Below are 20656 nucleotides of genomic sequence, written 5' to 3'. Positions count from 1 at the left end.
ATGGCATTATGATATTTTCTGACTTATTATCTATCCCTTTCCAAATAGTTCCCCCCATTCTGTTAACTTTTTTGATTGCCACTGCACACTGAGTAATGTGTTCAGAGAAGTATGCACGATGACTCCAAGATCTCTTTCTTGAGTGGTAACAGCTAAATTAGACCCCATCATTTTGTATGTATAGTTGGGATTATGTTTCCAAGGTGCATTACTTTGCACTTATCAACACTGAATTTCAGCTGCCATTTTATTTAGTTTTGTGAGATCCCTTTGTAACTGTTTGCAGTCAGCTTTGGACTTAACTAGCTTGAGTACTTATGGGGGATGCTGTCTGCTTGCAGACCTTTTCAGCAGAAACATTACCATTTCCCTTGGTTTTAATAAAAACTAGGCAAGCATTTGTAAAGTCTAAAGAAGCTCATTAATATATTTGGTATGTATCTGTACTAACTTTCTGCTGACTTTCTTTCAAGGGTCCTCGTGGTCCTCAAGGGATTGATGGGGAACCTGGTATCCCTGGACAGCCTGGTGATCCTGGACCCCCAGGACATCCAACTCACTCAGGACCAGATGGGAGGAGTGCGGTAAGTTTTATAGATGCATAAGAATGGGACCCAGATGGATGATGGACTGGATCAATCAATGTGCCAAATGCCCCCAATTCCCATTTACCAGGATCTGCCTTTCAGAGATGCAAAACCGGCCATAGAAAGATGTCTTAAGGTTGGGGTGTTGTGGCTATGATTCCAATCCGGTCATTAATCTCTACCACCCATTCTCATTAAAATGAATGATTTTCTCTTTGATACCTGGGGCCATGGGTGAAGAAGCACAGTGCGTGTGGTGCCAGCCAATGGTAAGTGATCAAATTTCAGAGTGTCAGTGTGGTTGTGTTTTGTACATGCAGTAAATCAAGATTTAAGTATTTACATATGTTGGTATTTATTTCAGTGTCTTCTAACTTTAAGTTTTCTAACCAGCACAGGTTTAATTAGTGACTAGATACTTTTTATGAATAGTTAAGATGATTCTTGCTCTCAATTTCTGTTGCATCTCTGGGAGCATGGGGATGTTAACCTTCTACCTTCATGTGCTTATAGATAGTAGGCTTGGAAAAGACCATCCAGGTAATTTAATCCACCCCCTGAATTACTTCTGCTCTATAGTAAATGGCTGGAGGAGGTGTGAGAGAAAGAAATTCTTTCCTTTTAATTAAACTGAACCAACCTTTGGAAACAAACTGATCAAATAAGAAGCTAATGGAAAGGGTGGAAAGTGCCTGTCGAAGATGCAAATGGTGGCAACAAGAGGATTAATGATTTGGAAGGTCTGACTTTTGAGGAAGTTCTGAAAGAATTTAGTATGTATATTTTAGCACTTACAAAAATCCCAAAACAATGTGCACTGGAGTCAATAGGAGTCCTTCCAGGCCCCAAGGGATTGAAGAGAAATAGTGTGATGGTTCATGAAGAAATGAAGAGAAATGATGGGATGGAATTTAGCAAAGGGAAATTTAGGCTGGACAATGAGTCAATTTGTTATTAAGTTATCTGAAATATGATGGAGCCCACTTCTTGGTGAAGCAGTGGATTCCCCTTCTCTGGAACTATTCAGACCTAAAGCTAGATGAAGCATTCAGGGATGTTCTGTAGGAAGCAATCCTGCACAGCATGGATGTGGATTAGGTGATCTGCAAGACATTTCTTTACCAAGATTCTATGAAGTGTAGGATTGATCACGGGTTAATCTGAAATAAAATTGTTCCTTTTCATATTTTGTAAATTACATCATTTGTTGCTGTTCTAAACATATATGTCTTGATTGACTGGCTTTGTAGCACTATAATGCTATTGAAACCAAGGGAATTACACTGATGACCGATGTAAAACTGGAGTAATGTAGTGGTGAATCAAGCCCTGATAATGCTGGGCAGCATGTTGGCTCTTTATGTTACTCTAAGTGACCCTAAACGCAGCTGATCCAGCCCTCCAGTGATATCCCCAGCATTGTGGTACAGAACTGCTGTAGTGGTTGCTACACCGCCCATCTTTTGTGGCAGCTGGCCTAGAAAGTGTAGAAGGAAGAAGTATGGCCACAGCTCCCCTGCTTCCAAGAGAATCCTGGCTTGTGTAATGGTCCCATGGTAGGAACAGGACAGGGCAGCCTTCGGGCACCTGCGCACTGTGGTAGGGGACCAGTCTGATATGGTGCACCTATTGGGTCAGAGGAGTGCAAAGGGCAATGAATGTTCCTCAGTCACAACTGAGGAGCTGGCCCTAAATAAAATAAAAAGGCTTGGTTGTTCAACCATATCAACAAGCAAGTAGGCAAGAGAGGGGTTCGTGTTTGTTGAAAACCCTCCCTGCTTTAATTAATTTGTTTTGTGGGCTGGCACAGGATCACAAGAACAGCAGTTGCTCTTCAGCTTTGCTGACTAAGGGAAATCCAGTCAAAGCTATTTAAGATGGAAGAAAAAATCAGCTAGTTTTTGACTTAGCTTCGATATTTCTGAATGTTAGGGACATTTATGTAAAAACAAAACAAAACATGTGAAGCTCAGAATACTCTGAAAAGTGTCTGCAGCCAAGATTAAGATGGGTATAACTTTAAAGTCAGTGAAAGAGAAATTTATCTCATTTCAAGGAAGATCTTTCCTGTAATAATAATAATAAAAAATCTTTTTTGGATTAAAGTGCAGTATGGTTTGAAAAGCAAGCATGCAAATTGTGAATTACCTAACTCAGCTGCTCTTTGAGGTCTTGATCCAACTTCTGTTTAAGTGAATGAAGGTTTTTCTTTTCATGACAAAAGTAAGATTTTCCTCTTTAGCACTGCAGAGCCAATATAAATAATGAAAAGGGAGTTGTGTAGTTTTCTGACTTTTGCATCGTGAACACAATTGCCAGCTAAAATTGGGCTTCTCATTTTTACAGCCGTTTTCAGCTCAGATGGCAGGATTGGATGAGAAATCTGGACTCAGTAGTCAAATGGGATTCATGCCCGGTTCAGTGGTGAGAACACATTGAGTACCTCTGTATGGTAGAACAGATCTGAAGTAGAATATGTATGCAAGAAATGAATGAATAGCAAAGACATCCACCCAAATGCCATATGCTCCCTTTATCTAAATGCACTTAACACAGAATGCTTTAGTATCGTTTTAAATGTTTATGTAAAAGAGATGAAAAAAGTATTCTTTTAGCTGAAGGGAGCGTGTAAGCGCTCTTGTTTCTCTTGCTCTCTTACTCTCAATATATTAGCTGTTACCACGCGATATGGTATGAAAGACCTCCACTTTTCTTACTGCTTGTGTTTTTGCAAGTTCTTTGAAACGTAGTAAAATAAATAAATTCCCAACTTTAAGTGACTTGAAATTGTCACTCTTAAATTTAATAATTCTGTTGCCCAAACCTGTCCTCCTTAGTTTATTGCTCTCAGTGTTTTCTTTATTCCCTTCACTCACTTTGTCACAGTATTGTCTCCATGGATATTGCCTTTTCTTCCATTCCCATTTCTAAATATGATGCTTTTTCCCTTCTAGCCCAAGCTCTTTACAGCTCCCCTTGCTTTATTTTTCTAGCCCTTTTCAAAAATTTAAATCTCATTTCAAAACTGCTCTTTTTTCGCTTTTTAAAATGCTGCTTCATCTAGGGCCTGATTTAAAGTCAACTGATGTCAATTGGAGCTTTACATTGACTTTATTGGGCCATGGATTAGAAATTTTGTATCTTCCTTTTTCTTTTCTTTTCAACCCAACATTTGATTCTCACCCAGTGGTTTACTTGTTTGTTCCTATATTTTTTATTGGTCTGTTGCTGTTTCCTTCTCTTACCCGCTCCTTGTACTGGAAATGTAATATGGAACCCACTTGAAAACCATGAGTTCTGTGTTTAAGACGGAACATGAAACTTGTTTGATACCAGTTCTTTGTGACTTTGTCAAAACGCAAATTCTGCTCTCCTGTAGTATTCTCTCTTATTTCCCTAGTGTTCCTAGAAGCCGGGTGAGAATTGCTTTCAAACAAAATTGTTATTGCTCTCAGAGTTGAGGTTTCAATTCAATAAGTTATTTTTCTTAAATTTCCCTCCTTTTTAAGGGAGGAAAATTTCATGAAATTCTGAAAAAATGTATTGTGAAACTCGACCCTTTAAAAATAGTTGTTAAGATTTCACATATTCAAAACACTACTGAGGCCCTCTCCCATACATTTAGTGTAGCAGGATAGGCACAGTACAGCACTGGTCCTGCAGTTCTACTCATTTGAATAATGAGGCAGAGATTTGAGTTTGGGCTTGGAATTAATTAAACATGACATTTGGCTACATTGTACTTGACAAGTTTATTTTTGATTGTTACATTTTTGTTGTAGAGTGATGTGTTAGGGGGCTTATTCCTTCACCCACTTACTTCCCTGGTCCTTCTCGCATGAACAGAGAGCAACAATACCCAAAGTCCAAAGGTGCAAACAATTTGATGTTTATTGGGGTGAACTTCCAGCAAGCATGATTCCAGTTTCCTTCCTTAGTGTCCTCCTTCCCAGCTCTGACACCACAGAGCCTTACACCTGTGTCCCTGTTCCCATTCCTACCCTTAGCCAAACATGATTCCAACTTCCTTACTCCCATTCCCTGTTCCCATTTTCCCCTTTAGCAAAACATGATTCCAATTTTCTTACCCCCATTCCCTGCTCCCATTTCCCCCACCCCCTCCCACCCACTCACTTCCTCATTGACTACAGATTATATAGTAAAACTTGAGTTCTGCTTAGCTATACCTTAACCAATCATTTTTCTGAAATTTAACTAACCAATCCTAACATATTTTAACATGATTATGTAACCAATTATATCCCACCACCTTAATTAGTTTACACCCAGTAAAATTAATTATACAGCAGACAGGAACAATCACAGAACCAGACAGAGATTATACAGACAAACAATCGCAAAGTGGGAACTATAATGACAAGACAATACAGAAGTGAGGATTTCACATCCCAGCTATTGATAAGTGAGTTCTTGCCAGACAGGATGCTATCAAACTAAGTTTCCTTTTACATTTTCTAGGCACTTCCCTTTCTCTGGAGGTGATAGGAATACAATCCTGTCCTGATAGTGCCTGACAGCCCAATAGCACCTTATTTCAATGTGACTAGTTTGGAATGTGAGGATGTGACCGTTCGCTTCCCAGCTTATGGCTGCCTCTGTTGCTTAGCCAAAGGCCTGAGCCTAAGAACAGGGCCTCAGACTGTCACAGTAAGAGAAGGCCCTTACACCAGCAGACAGTGATTTTGATTCTTTCTTTTATACCTCTATAATTAGCCAAGTGATAAGAATACACCTAAATTCTTAGAGTATAGGCCTTTATAGAGACATAGAGTCTTTATAGAGACAGGCCTGAATATCTATATCCTAACATGATGCAGGCCTCAAAGCCTCACAGGACCTAAGGCCTCACCACACATTCCAAGCTTGTGGCATAACTAAGAAGAGAGTTTCTCTCCTCTCACATTTAGTGACTCTACAGAGAGAAAGCAATCCAAGGTTTTCAGCCCCTTCTGAATTACATGCCTCCCAATTTTCTGATTCTTCTTCAACTCCCTTCCTCTTCTTCCCTTCCCCTTTTGACTCCCTTCTGCACCTAACAGCCCAGTGTCTACTGAGTATCAGCTGATTATGCTTCCAGAGGCTTTGACCATAGAAGTATTAGCTTGAAGGTCACCATCAGACATGCCCTTCTGCTTGGTTTACATGGTGAGATGATTTTATTTCATTTATTTTAAGACTGTTTAACAAGCCCTTGTGTTTTTAATAGGGTCCAGTGGGTCCAAGAGGTCCTCAGGGTCTACAAGGACAACAAGTAAGTGATTTGTTCCATGGTATTTAACATAGATGTACACAAAAGGAATAAGAACAGGCAGAGTGCATGGTATCTAAAGTTTTCATGTAGGCCCTGTTTCTGGAAAGTATCCCTCATCAAAGGTGTAAGTCCTTTACTAGTTAGGGATGTACTTAAGCATGCAGTTAAGTGCTTTCCTGATTTAAAGCCATAAAGATGTAGTGCACACATTAAATACTGCATTCTACAGAGTTACCTTCTGCACCGATAGTCAGGAATCTTGGTGCCAACATAAGTCCAGTGACGGTTTATCAGGTTTCAGAAGACAGTCATGTTAATCCAGAGAGACCAATTTGCTATCAGGTCCATAAGAGGTCTTTTTACTCAACACATGTTTTAATTATGGCACTCTTAAATAACAGAAAATGGTGGCTATTAACTTACTCTGGCTTCAGTATCAGCACTGAGCGGGCTTCAGATGGGGTAAAGATATGCTGAGCTGCAAAATGTGCATGTGGCTCAGGACTCTTCTGAAGTTTCAGGGGTATTAGGATCCAGGGTATTCATTTATTCCATTGTCATGACATGAGTTCAAATCTGGATCTGAACTGTCTCAAGAACAGTCATTATTCCGATCTAGGTTGCTAATTTGTGCCTGTATAGTTTTTACTATTTGTAAGAGTTTTCCAGACCACTACCTTTGGTTCTAATCTACTCTATATTTATCTTTTTTTGGGTCAATTTTAGGGTGGTATTGGCCCCAGAGGCCCACCAGGTGAATCTGGGGATCCAGGACCAATGGTAAGGTCAAATATATGTGCATCTTCCCAGTGTAATATTGCAGACTGTAACAGTAGAGACTATTCTAAATTCTCACCATACCATAGGCTCCTCTCTTGCTGCATGCACCAAAGTGACCATGTGAGAAGGGCTGCAGTCAGGACTGGTAATGATATTTTTCCACTGGTTCACTGAGTTTTAATTGCTTTGAATGGCAGTGATGGTCCACACCTGAACTTGAAAGGGTGTCAACTTTTATTAATAAATAACAGTCCAATCTCAGATTGGAGGGAGGTTTCAAGTGGGGCTCCACAGGGATCTGTTCTGAGTCCAGTGTTATTTAATGTCTTTATTAAAGACCTGGATGTAGGACTAGAGAACATGCTGATCAGATTTGCAGATGACACAAAGCTAGGGTTGCAAACACTTTGGAGGATAGAGCTAAAATTCAAAGGGATATGATACATTGGAGAACTGGTCTATAGATAACAATATGAAATTCAACAAAGACAGATGTAAGGTGCTACCCATAGGGAGGAAAAACCAAATGCACAAATACAGATTGGGGGAAAACTGGCTTGTCAGCAGCAGTGCTCAGAAGGAGGTGGGAGTTGTGGTGGATCACAACCTCAACAGGAATCAACAATGTAATGCTGTTGCAAAAAAAGCAAATGTATTAACAGGGGCACAGCATGCAAGTTACAGGAGGTGATAGTACTGCTCTGTTTGGCATTGGTTAGGTCTCATCTGGAGCACTGTGTCCAGTTTTGGTCACCACTTGTATAGAAAGGATGTAGAGAAACTAGAAAGGATCCAGAGGTGAGTGACAAAGATGATCAAAGGGATGGAACACAAGCCATGTGAGCAAAGGCTGAAGGAACTGGGCATGTTTAGTTTGGAAAAGAGGAGATTGGGGGGCACATGATAGTGGTCTTCAAATACTTGAAAGGATGCCATAAAAAAGATGGAGAAAAATTGTCTCTTGCCACAGAGGGCAGGACGAGAGGCAATGGGTTCAAATTACAGCATAGCAGATTTAGATTAAATTTCAGGAAAAACTTCCGAACTGTAAGAACAGGAGGACAATGAAACAGACTACCTCAGGAAGTCATGGAAGTTCCTTCAGTAGAGGTTTTCAAAAAGAGGCTGGATAGCCATCAGTCTTGGATGGAAGAGGAAATTGGGGGGCACATGATAGTGGTCTTCAAATACTTGAAAGGATGCCATAAAAAAGATGGAGAAAAATTGTCTCTTGCCACAGAGGGCAGAACGAGAGGCAATGGGTTCAAATTACAGCATAGCCACATGTGGCCCATCAGGGTAATCTGATTGTGGGCCATGAGACATTTTGCTGATGTTGACCATCTGCAGGCACGGCCCCCCGCAGCTCCCAGTGGCTGCGGTTCACCGTTCCTGGCCAATGGGAGCTGCGGGAAGCAGCGGGTTGCAGAGACATGCTGACTGCTGCTTCCCACAGCTCCCATTGGCTGTGAGCAGCGAACTGCGGCCACTGGGAGCTGTGGGGGGCTGTGCCTGCAGATGGTCAGTGTCAGCAAAAAGTCTCGTGGCCCACAATCAGCTTACCCTGATGGGCCGCAGGTTGCCCACCCCTGGCTTAGGCACAACAAATCCTACATCCTGGCAGGGTGGACTAGACGACCCTTGCGGTCCCTTATATCCCTATGATTCTCATGATTAGCGCTTTTCATCCACTGATCTCAAAATACTTGAAGGTGAGTAAACATTAGTATCCCTGCATGGCTGGTGGGGTGATTTTAAAAAAGAAAGATTAGAATGATGGTCCCAAGGTCACACAGCAAGTCATGGGCAGAATCAGGACTACAGCCCAGACTCCAAGAACTCTGCTGTAATCGCTAGCCCTCGCTGCCTGCCAAGAGAGTGGATATTGCTATTAGTTTCACTTGTCTGCAGTGTGTAAGGTCTCTGAAAGGCCTCTGCTCATGATCCTGACTAAGACTCTGGTATAACTAAAATACACTTTTGCCATCATAGAATTCATCCCACATTTTATTCAAAGCCTAGTGTCGCTTTCCTAGGGCATTATGGAATAGAATGGTTGAGAAGGGATAAGAATTATGATGGTGCTGAAAATAAAAATCCTCTTCACTACTGTATGTTGTCTTTATAAAATGACCTTTCAGAATGAAATATATTTATTTTCTGGGGGACTGTTGATTGATTAATGTATGATGTATTTAATTACTAGGGTCCAGTTGGTGCTCGGGGCCCTGAAGGACCTCCAGGCAAACCTGGTGAAGATGTATGATTTTTTTTGTTTAGTACCTTGTTTTACTTTTAATAAAACATGTATACTTCTCATATACAGTTGCTGGCCAGTGCAGGTGTGTGTTCTGATGATTTCTATCCATTTCCTTTTCACTGTAACTTCACTATTCACCTCCAGTGTCATAGCTACTAACTTCCTGCAAAGACGACAAGACTTCTGTCTTGTCAACAGTTTCCGTTTTTTACCTTGTGGGGCCAGTGGTGAGCTATGCAAGGTACTTACTCCCCCACAGGGCTAAATGGAGCATCTTCCTAATGTTTCTTGCCCTGCTAGCCCTCAGCTTGAGATGCCTTGTTTGGAGCACTATGGTCAGTTAGGGAGAAAAAAGAACCACAATAATATTGATCTGGATCTATGATGTGTTGTTATTTTTAAACCATTTGATTTGTTCCTCAAAATTTAACCACATCTGTAAATGAAGGAATGAGTTAGTTATAACTGTGATGTGTTACAGTAACATATCCCTGCTTTGAACAGGGGGTTGGACTAGATGACCTCCTGAGGTCTCTTCCAACCCTTATCGTCTATGATTCCTCTGCCACCAATTTGTAACCTCATACGACTAGGTGAAGGATTTTCTGGTAGCGCACATGTATCCTGTGTTTGTAAAAGCAGGACTGTTGCACCTTAAATTGAATTTTAACAAGTTGTAAAGATTTAAAAGTAAAAGTCAGTTAAAGTTATGGAAATATATCATATTTTGTGAAGACATAATGAACTCCCTTAGTGGCAATTATACAGTACAAATAATTCAAACAATAGGAATTTTAGGAAAGGATCAGCTCTTAATCCACTGAAGCCAATAGAGCCCATGTTGCTCCTATTTCCAGACTCCAAAGAGGTCCATTAGTTTCCTTTATAATCTGTAATGAATGTCGTACCACCTGTGTCTAGAATTTTCCTTTTCCTAAATCCTTTTAGCTTCTTTAAGTCTAGAGCCCTGGATGCTTTATAACTAATTCGTGCAAATAAAGGATTGGTTGGTGGCTATGGCTAACTGTAAATAATCCTCTTTAAAGTTCACTTACTCAATTCGAGTCAGATTTCTTTCACCTTCAAATTGCACAGAAAATGCTTTCATTGAATTATGCTTAATTATTCAGAATTCTGCACAGAGACAAGGAAAGATATCAAGCTAAAGCCCAAACCACTGGAGGTTAATATTACCACAAAAAATTTTTAGATCATGAACAAAGTTAAATTTTATCATTACAAAAGGTTAAATTTTTACTAAGCCAGAACAAACTATTCTGCAGCGCCATCTAGTGACACTGAAGTACACTTGAGACCCACTTTAAACCCAATACTCCAGAGTTTTCATAAGAATTTTGTTACATTAATAAATGTAGCAATCAAGTTTATTACTGTAGTCAGCACAATTAAATACATATTATAGGACATGAGTGTAGTTAGTTTATGTTAGTGGAGAGAAAACTGATGGAGGTGATTTGTTGAATGAGGACATGAAGTTTGGACAGAGAGAGAACTTATTTTTGACTTTCTTTTATCTTCACTTTTTTTTGTTTTTTAGGGTGAGACCGGAAGATCAGGACAACCTGGCGAGATTGGATTCCCAGGATCTCCAGTAAGACCATGATAACTTATAGTTTAGTAGACATACAGTTTGTGGCAATAATAAATATATTTGTTGTTTTTAGTAAAGTGGTGCAAAGTAGTTACAGTTACTATTTCAATACACTTGTAGTCAGTTTTCTTTAATGAACTAATACAATGTTACATTTTAGCAATGTTTGTCTTGGGTTATCCCTGAGGATTCTTTTACAGTCCCACAATGCCTCTAAAAGACTTCAAAGGAGACCAGATCTAAGATTGGGGTCAGTATACCTTCTTATAGACGTATGTTCTTATCTATGGTCACCATCTTAGAGAACTCTAAAACTAAATGTAAAAAGTATAAGTGTATAACAACTGTGCCAGGATGCTTGTGCTAGAATGATGTCATGGATGCAGAATATCATCCCATGCAGCCAATAACATTTTCACCTGCTGCAAAATGGTGAAATTCATTTTTGACAGCAATGAATTCACACCACTGATGAATACAATCCATCGAGCGTGATTCACCATTTCCCAGCATCTTGTGTTGTTATTTACACCAATGTGGGATAAAGTGGTACCAGATCAGAATGATCACCACTTTGCACTGGTGTAAATAAAACTCAAGGCGTAGGGTAAGGGCGACTTCAGTACTCCTACAACAGTCAGGTACTCTCAGTGCAAGTAAAGGGTACCAGAATTTGGTTCTTAATTATCACTGCTGCTCATTTTTATGGATTTCTCTAACCAGATTTGATATACTTTAAAATTTTTCTCCTTTTGTATGTTATTTACTGTTCACGTATTTTGTCTTTTCAAAAAAAAAAAGCAACTAGTTATTAAATCAGATACTTAATAAAATAAATGATGGGGAAAGATTATTTTAAGATGATGAGTTTGCGGTATGTTTCATGTCTGACATATGGCATTCATTGGGCTGGTTTCTCTGGTTCCCTAAGCTCACAAAGGGACCTTAAACCAGCCTGAGATTCCCTCTGGAGAATTCTACTTTTTAGGAGGAATCTTTGGCTGAAGTAAAGTTGGCGAGATGCCCTTCCGATCTCCAGTTTAAGTGAATGTGGTGTGCCTGCTGGTGGCATGTTGAGATTGGGGCGGGTGGGAGGGTATTGTGTAGCAGGGGATCAATGAGCCTGATCCCTGTCTGGTGAAAGGTCTGCTATAGAGCTTATGCCAACAGCAAAAGTTAGAATAGATCCCCTGCTGCTCTAACTTCCACTGGGGGAGAGTAGCTGGGGATCAGGGATCTGTGGTCAGCTCTTTGCTGCCAGTGCTGTCTACTGAGTTGGAGTGCAACTCAGACATAGAGAGGAACTGGGGTTATTGGTTTTTTTAGATTGGATGTGGTATATGTTGGTACATGACATTTCAAACTCTATGACATAATATGACAATACTAAAGAAAATGCTGCTCTTTGTATTAAATAGTTCATTTTAGCAGTTTGTCATCCACAGTATAGTTAGCAGTTCAACAGCGATTCCAGTCAATGAAGAGGAAATGAAAGTGTTATTTTATTTATGATGGGGAAGTCACAGGCATCCAAAAATGCTTCCCTTCATCATCTGATCCCAACTGCTTTGTGTTGAAGGAGATCCCATTTCTCTAATGTTGACAATTCAATTTTACACTCAATCAGAGCAAGGAGTATAGGGATTTTACCCCTTTGTTTTTTCTGCGCCTCAGTTTCCCTTGTTAAATGCTCTTTCTCCATACACATTCTGAGGCTTCATTGCAGCACACCGATCTATGGGTGAGAAGCCTGGTGTCCAGCCTTAGAGACTGCAATGACACCTTTCATTGCCTATTTGCATTTTGGGGGAAACTGAGCCCCTTTGTCCTGTAGAAGTAGAAAATGTAATCTTTGAAATGATAACAGCCCTGGCATAATGTTCAAGGCCTGATTCAGCAAGGTACTTAAAAGCATGTGCCTAACTTTCAGCATGTGCATAGTGTGATTGAATAATCAGTTGGGCACATGCATAAGTAATTTGCTCAACTGAGGCCCAAGAGCAGAAGGTACTCCAAGTTTCAAACATATGTGAACAATATGGCAACACAGTAACACAATATACTGTCACAGGCCTAGCTACCTCTTTTACTAGGAATTGTTTAGGCCTTTTATTTAAAAAAAAAAAAATCTGTGTGTTTTGCCCCATTTTCCTGTACAGGTAAAAGTACCCCAGGTCACTTTTGAATAGTTGCTAAGATAGTTTCAGAAACAGTTTGCTTATTAGGCTGCTTTAGTGGTGTTTTGTGGTTCAACATATCACAGTGTGAGAAAGATTAAAATTTGGCAATTGATTTTATTTTAATTTAAATTATTGCTGTCTTCTGATCCCACTTAACTTGTTAGGTTCCCTTCTCCTTATGTTAAAAAACTAGCTCTGATGTTGATTATTACTCTCTTACTTCTGTTATGGATTTAAGGCTTGATCCAAGGACCAGTAAAGTCAATGGGAAACCTTATTTACTAGGAGACCTATAAACTTTATTATGACATTATGGTGACCATAAAAGGGACATTCATCTCACATGGCCTCATTGTTACATGCTGTGTGTCTTGCAATGCTGTATCCCCAAGGTGAAGGTGTATTAGATATGTATCAGTGAAGTGGATGTACCTACTACTTTGTTCCTAGTTCCCATACCTGTCTTAGCTGCACTAACAGTAAGTGTATCTACTCAGATGTGTAAGGAGAGTATCGACTGTACAGCTGTAGGTCACTTTATCTGTGTTCGTGTTTTTCTATTTTAGGGATCTCGAGGCTTTCCTGGTGCTCCAGGACTTCCAGGTCTAAAGGGCCACAGGGTAAGCATTAACCTGTCTGTCTTACAGATAATCTTTACAACCGTTGGAGTTTTTGCAGTCAGCCTATTGGATGCTAGTAGACTATTTGACCCATTTAGTAATGGCAAAATCATGAAAGTTAGAGATGGAAAAGTCCTACCAGAAAACCTAGTCCATCTTCCTTTAAGTGCAGGTTGATCTCTAGTGTTTTTTCCATTCTAGTTTCAAATGTCTCAGGCAACTGGAAAGAAATAAAGTAAGCAAATACTGTATTAAACTCAAGTGAGGACAAACCTGACCTTTGGCTAACTGTTCTCCCATCATGTTGGCAGGTCTGGCACTAGGAAGGTGAACTCTAAGGTTGGACATGTTTATGAAACAGAACAGTTATTAATTACCAAGATTTGGGACCAGGTTTCCTCTTCAGGGAGCAATAAATAGGGTTACAGGGAGAATAAATAGGGTTACTGTGGCTCAGAGTTTTCTCTTCATTGTTTTTAGGTTCTTTATATATATATTTGCAAGATTCTTGTTCTCAGAGGGAACAAACCCAAGGAAATGTATCTCACACAAACAGCTGTTTCATTTGAAAAGTATTTTAAAACATTTTCCCCATCTCTTTTCTTCTGTGTATTCTTTCTTTTTCTCCCCAGCTCAGATCCACCCTGATAAAAATATTTAAATAAAAGATTATTTCAATGATAAATATTATAAATTATTGTTTGGCTGTATCTCTTTATACTTATATATTTCTCCTCACAGGGACACAAAGGACTTGATGGTCCTAAAGGTGAGGTCGGAGCAACTGGATCCAAGGTAATATCTTCATTATGAAATTTGGTTTTGGGTTTCAAAGGAGTTGTAGTGTTTAGCTCTTGGAGTGTCCTAATGATTCATGTTTATATATTTTAGTGTCTTTCATCCAAAAGGATCCTAAAGCCTAGAGAATAAAACCTGTGGAAGAACACTGATTAATCATGCTTTCTATAATGCTAAAAACAGCTGAAGATAATAGATCTTTAAAACGAAAAAAAACTTTGCTTCCTCTGCCAGTCACCAACTTCTCTGATTATTTATTTTACTTATTAAATAGCTCCATAGGTGTGATTGGTCTGTTTTTGGGGCTGCTACTTGGATCAGAATTTCATTGTTCCTGAGCAGAACTGAATGGAATTTCCCTATCTGTGCAATCCACTTTACTTGCCTAAAGCTGAAGAATTTGGGCCTTATGTAGGAGTGCCAGTGGATTGGGGAGATGAAATCCTCACCCCCATCTTGGGTCTGTAGTCTGTGCGTTAGCATAATGGCTGTAGATTATTTGTGTCATTGGCAAGTGTTGGGATCAGTGGATCCATGTTAAACTAGATCCCATTAGTCCTCTTCTAGCTAGATCCCAGGCCACGTTTGCACTGCTCAGTGGCTCATGTGGAACTGGCATGGAGATACTTCCTGTGGTGCACAGATGCTTTGTACATTTGCCTTACACTATTTTGGGCGTGTGGACAGGCCCTACATCTATAATTAGGCATGGCAGAATTTGATTTTTTTAATAATTTCAACAGATAATATCAATCTTTATTTTTAAGCATTTTCTTCAATTTGTAGCAATTTAAATGTTCACAATTGCACAAAATTATGGGTTTTAAACTTTTTAAATTTTGATCTATTTAAATTCTCACAGTTGAGGGAAGTTATTGGGGTGTCAGACAATAATTATTTTATGACAGTAGACATTGAGATTCAAAAGGTTGAAGCTTTAGAACCATTAAAACACAAATTGTCAACATCACATGTCAAAATTTACAAAGAAAATATCCTTAAATCAAACTCTAATAAGTTCTCAAGCAACATTTTCTTACTTTGCCTATCTGAAGATGTCGATTACTATCAATAAAAATATTTTTTCTTCCGTTTCAGTGTCAATCGACATTTACTGACATTATTGTATGTAGTATCTCTCTAATTTACCGACATTGACCGATAAAAATCGAATCCTTTCAAGCGATCTATAGTGTAAAATAACCAAACTGAAAGGAAACTTTTCTGGTATTCTTTATGTGCAAAACAGGCCCAAACTTGCTTCTTCCCCTTTGCAGTCAGCTGTAAATGGATTTAGTTTAAAGTAGTTTTAACACTGTTTAGCCGGCTAGCATGGATTGCGACAAGTTGTGTTAAAGCCACTTTTAAAAAGGGTACCAGACTCCTTTATTGGTTTTTTTCCCTGCCATATTCATACTGGCCTAGTAAATGGTGTTGAAACTATTTTATCCTGCAGAAGGCAGAAACTGCAGATGGTTTGGAACTGTTACCTTTAGATTAAGTGGATATAGAAAAACTAATTTTGGTTACTTCCAGAATAAAAAACAATTTAAAAAAATTGAACATGTTGGGCCTTTTTACAAATCATCACTTATTAAATCAAAGCACTGCAGGTTGGTTTGTCTTAGAATCATAGAAGATTAGGGTTGGAAGAGACCTTAGGAGGTCATCTGTCCAACCCCCTGCTCAAAGCAGGACCAACACCAATTAAATCATCCCAGCCTTTGCTTTGTCAAGCCAGGCCTTTAAAACCTCTAAGAATGGTGATTCCATCACCTTTCTAGGTAACCCATTCCAGTGCTTCACCACCCTCCTAGTGAAATAGTGTTTCCTCATATCCAACCTAGATCTTCCCCACAGCAATTTGAGACCATTGCTCCTTATTCTGTCATCTACCACCAGTGAGAACAGCTGAGTTCCATCCTCTTTGGAACCCCCCTTCAGGTAGTTGAAGGCTGCTATCAAATCCCCCCTCACTCTTCTCTTCTGCAGACTAAACAAGCCCAGTTCCTTCAGCCTCTCCTCATAAGTCATGTGCCCCAGCCCCCTGATCATTTCGTTGCCCTCCGCTGGATGCTCTCCAATTTGTCCACATCCTTTCTGTAGTGAGGGGCCCAAAACTGGACGCAGTACTCCAGATGTGGCCTCACCAGTGCCAAATAGAGAGGAATAATCACTTCCATTGATCTGCTGGCAATGCTCCTACTAATGCAGCCCAATATGCTGTTAGCCTTCTTGGCAACAAGGGCACACTGCTGACTCATATCCAGCTTCTCATCCACTGTAATCCCCAGGTCCTTTTCTGCAGAACTGCTGCTTAGCCAGTTGGTCCCAAGCTTGTAGCGATGCATGGGATTCTTCCGTCCTAAGTACAGGACTCTGCACTTGTCCTTGTTGAACCTCATCAGATTTCTTTTGGCCCAATACTCCAATTTGTCTAGGTCACTCTGGACCCTATCCCTACCCTCTAGCATATCTACCTCTCCCCACAGCTTAGTAGCATCTGTCTTGTCTAGACCAAAACATTTTTCTAAAATTTCCCACCATTCAGTTCTGCCATTAGTAGCAACAGTAGAAGCACACCCGTGTATATAGGGCACAAGTGTCGGTTGGCATTTTAGCCATGTATCCTGTAGATTAGATTGCTCTCCCTGCTCTAGGGAGTAGGATGTTAACAGTTCTTGCTCATCCACACTGCTGTTGTGGTCAGTCTTTGTCTTCTTACATTTCCCCACCCAACCCATCCTGCCAATGAAAGAGCTGACCACAGTCTGGTTCTCTGGCAGTCAGGCACACTGACAGTGCTCAATAATAAATCATCATCATTGTAGCAGATTGGTGGGTCAGGCATGAATATATCTGGGGGAGGAGTGGAAGGTACTATTTTCTTGCTGTATTTGGAAACTTGTGCATTATTCAGCATATCTCGTAGAGGTGAGCTTATTCTTCTTCAGTGGGAACTCAGAAACATGGCTCTTCCCATCAGCAATGGGACTGATTTATGTAACTTCCCACACATTGCTATGCAAATTTGTCCCTAGTATAGCTAAATTAAACTTAAGTGGTGGTGATAAGAGATGGAGTTTCATTTTCCTCTAACTTTTTGTGTGTGCTTTCATTTGCATTTTTAGGGTGAAGCCGGACCAACTGGCCCAATGGGTCCAACAGGCCCTCTAGTGAGTGTTATTTGCAATGTTTGCAATTGGATTTTCTGTTCTGCTTAACGTGTAGCTATGAGACTGCAAACACCGATCCCTTATTTTTTGTCATAAGAAGCCTGTAATGCATTTAGGAGTTAAGTTTTGTTGAAAACCATGTCTTTCAGAGGTAAATTCTGTGCTGGTGTAAATGGGTGCAACTCCATTGTAGTCAGTGGAGCTATGCTAGTTTTATACCAACAGAGAACCTGGCCCATTGTGTTCCATTGTTCCCCAGAACTGAGGCCATGTAAGTACATTGCCAGTAACTGCAGTAAATCAGAAAATTAATACAAATCTGAATTAGGTTTTGGTATGATCTTTTCCCCATTGTGATTAACCCCTATATACCCTTTAGGCCCATCCTGATTCTTTATATGAAAATATTTTAATATAATGAAAATCTCAAAGTAGGTCACTTTGAGTCAATAATTGAAATTATTTCAGTTAGAAAAATATTAGCAAAGAAAACTACAGACAGATGATTTTTGAGTTTGTGTGTAGAATAAACATGTGGGGTGAGGAGTCTCTTCTCTCTGGCAATCTCAGAATGCTTTTACTTAGCTGGTATTTAGGGCATCTGTAAAACTATAAGCATTAGTGGAGATAAAGGCATCTGGTTTTGATGTATTATCCTGTGTGGTGCAGAATGTAATATCTCTGAAATGGATCTCAATTAGTGAATCAGCCGTAGTAAATGGGATTGAGTATTAACCCTCAGTGAGAGAATTTAATATGTAGAGAATTTAGTCTTTGTGTGGCTGAATTTGAAATAAAGCTACAAATGGAAAAGAGAAATTACAGAGCAATTCAGTTCCCTTGGGCAAAACTTGTAAGGCTGACCGAGGACATAGATTTGCTTCAATTTTATGGGCACCATAGACCAGGGTAATTACTAGCAGAAAAAACAGTGGTCTGATCCTGTAACACTTAGTCACATGAGTAGTTCTTAGTCATTCTTGTATTCTTATAATCATGCTGTCTTTGAAATGTTTGGCACCAAATTTCATCAGTGGGAGCAAGACTGAACCCAGTGGAATACCTCTTACGAGTAAGGCTTGTCAGGTCAGACTTCATTACTCTATAAGTTCTGGAGTAGGAGTGCAATGAAAAGTTTTTATTGAAAGAAAAAGGAAAAATCAGAGACGTTTAAAAGAAAACTGAAGAAATGTCTATACTACGGTTATTCTGAAAAAAACAGTAACAGTGAACTCCTGCATTCCACTTCTTATTATTCTCATACAATAAGTATTAAATTAAAGCGTTTTTCTGTTCTCTTTCCATAGGGTCCTAGAGGAATGTCAGGAGAAAGAGGGCGAATTGGACCACAAGGCGCTCCTGTAAGTGGATTTGAGGTTTTGCTGCTGTCCGTTAGCCCTACTGCTGTGCTTTACTTGTTTTATCTAAATTACAGTCACGTTTCTTCTTTCAAGTTTTGAGCTTGCAAAAATTTACTAATGAGTGAGTAATTTACTCACTCTCATGCTCACATTTACGGCCCCCCCTCCACAAGTAATCCCTTTATAGTCCAAGGCTACTGCAAGAACTGAGTACAGATTTGCAGATCAGAGCCATAATTTACATTTAAAAAAGCAACAATATCTGTAAGTTACAGACATTAATTGCTATATTTTATTAACATAGGTGCCAAGAATAAACTGGATGCATGGGGTGACTCTGAGAAGAACTGTACAAAATTGTTAAATATGTTCACAACGTTTTTCATCAGTTTTGTGATCCAGAAATTACATTTTTGGTTTATAAAATTTCTGTGGAAAAGCAATTTTCACAAAAACTTGCAAAATTTGAAATTGTATAAGTTTCTAATGCAAATTGATTTTCAGGGAAAAAAAAGCCCCTTAAAATGAAAATTTCAAAAGTAACCTTCTTTTAGTTCAAAATAGAAAAAATGGTCTCACTAAAAACAAAAAAGTGAACTTTCTTAAGTACTTCATGATATGGGACCATCTCTGAAAAGAAATGCAAAAGAAATGTAGTTTTATATTTTGTTTCAGGTTTTTTTTCACATCTCTACTCATGGCATTTATGAGTCTAGTGCAGTGGTTCTCAATCTGTTTACCATTTTGGGCCACATATACAGCTCTCAGTGTGTTATGTGGGCTGCATCCACACACTATATATACTACCTGTATGGCCCTGAGGATGTCACATGGGCTGCAGCTGTGTGCTCATTGGGCTGTAAGTGTCCCGTGGGTTGAGAATCACTGGTCTAGTGTGTACTACTCTTCACAATAACAAACATGAACTCCTGGCCCCATTAAAATCACTAGCAAAAGTCCCATTGACTTCAACAGGCTGTGATTTCACTCTAAAACTCTTCTGTGTCCATTCTGTGATGGATTTATGGACCGGTATAATTTAAAGACAGTTGTAAATTGGCTCCTTTTACAATCACTAATATTCAAGGACAGAGTTTAATAAGAATTCCTATAAATGTACTGTGGCTTGTCTATCTTTATGTCTAGGGTGGACGGGGTTCGCATGGTATGCCTGGGAAGCCTGGGCCAGTGGTAAGTTACTTTCCTTGTTTCCAGTGTTATGATCTTCCTTTGCCTCCAGACATCCTTTAACCAGAAAGATGAGTAACTGTTGCCATTTTTTAGTCTGGTAATTGAAGGCAATTCCTCAATATCTTTGAATGATTCCTGATAATGCCTCAAAATTATTAATCACAACTGTGGAGATGTGTGCTCTGAGAGCTAAATCACTAAGATTTTGCTTCCTTTCAAGTAAGTGATTTTAAGTAGTGAGTAGGCTGGTGCTTTGTTCATCGTCCCTCAGGGAACTGATGTGCTGCTACATTAATACAATGGAATCTAGATGCAAAAAGGTTAAGCATTTTAGAAATACGTATTTTAATAAAGAATCATTAATAAAAAGTTGTCTTTCTTTGCACATAAAGATGTCAAAGGAATTTATACCAGTTCTCAGTAAGAAGTAATGAATTTCACTAATAACAGAAAGATGTGAATTTGCTACCTCAAATCCATAAGGACTATGTATTTTCAAAACTTATAAGGATATGTAGCCCTTTTTTTAGAAGAAGTCATACACTGAGCTGATGAACCAGAGACATACACAAATGTATTACCAGCTGATAAACTGCCTCCTTGAAAGTTCAATTTATTACAAAAGACTAATGTCATTTATATAGAAGTTTATCAAAACTTAAAATAATAATTTAACTTTTCAATTCATGATTTACACGTAGTTTTGTTACTCAGAACAGGTATTGTAAAAAGTTTTCAGATAAAGAAAATACAGTTTAAATATATTAAAAGGTTAGTGTGGCAGTTAAAACTAAGGATTTTCATATAACAAGTGACTCT

General features: G+C 39.2%; 1 protein-coding gene across 1 annotated transcript in view; it reads left to right on the top strand.

The window, feature by feature from the left end:
• The window catches only part of COL5A2 (collagen type V alpha 2 chain), a 95052-nt gene that overhangs the window by 22103 nt on the left and 52293 nt on the right, over positions 1-20656 (top strand). Inside the window, exons 7-17 of the mRNA XM_077830400.1 lie at positions 474-584; positions 2934-3011; positions 5815-5859; positions 6586-6639; positions 8846-8899; positions 10458-10511; positions 13258-13311; positions 14053-14106; positions 17241-17285; positions 18593-18646; positions 19793-19837. Coding sequence (XP_077686526.1) covers positions 474-584; positions 2934-3011; positions 5815-5859; positions 6586-6639; positions 8846-8899; positions 10458-10511; positions 13258-13311; positions 14053-14106; positions 17241-17285; positions 18593-18646; positions 19793-19837 — 648 coding nt within the window. The remainder of the gene's footprint in view (positions 1-473; positions 585-2933; positions 3012-5814; positions 5860-6585; positions 6640-8845; positions 8900-10457; positions 10512-13257; positions 13312-14052; positions 14107-17240; positions 17286-18592; positions 18647-19792; positions 19838-20656) is intronic.

The sequence above is a fragment of the Eretmochelys imbricata genome, chromosome 11, assembly GCF_965152235.1.
Source record: "Eretmochelys imbricata isolate rEreImb1 chromosome 11, rEreImb1.hap1, whole genome shotgun sequence".
Classification (NCBI taxonomy): Eukaryota; Metazoa; Chordata; order Testudines; family Cheloniidae; genus Eretmochelys; species Eretmochelys imbricata.
This window is presented reverse-complemented; position numbering and strand designations above follow the sequence as displayed.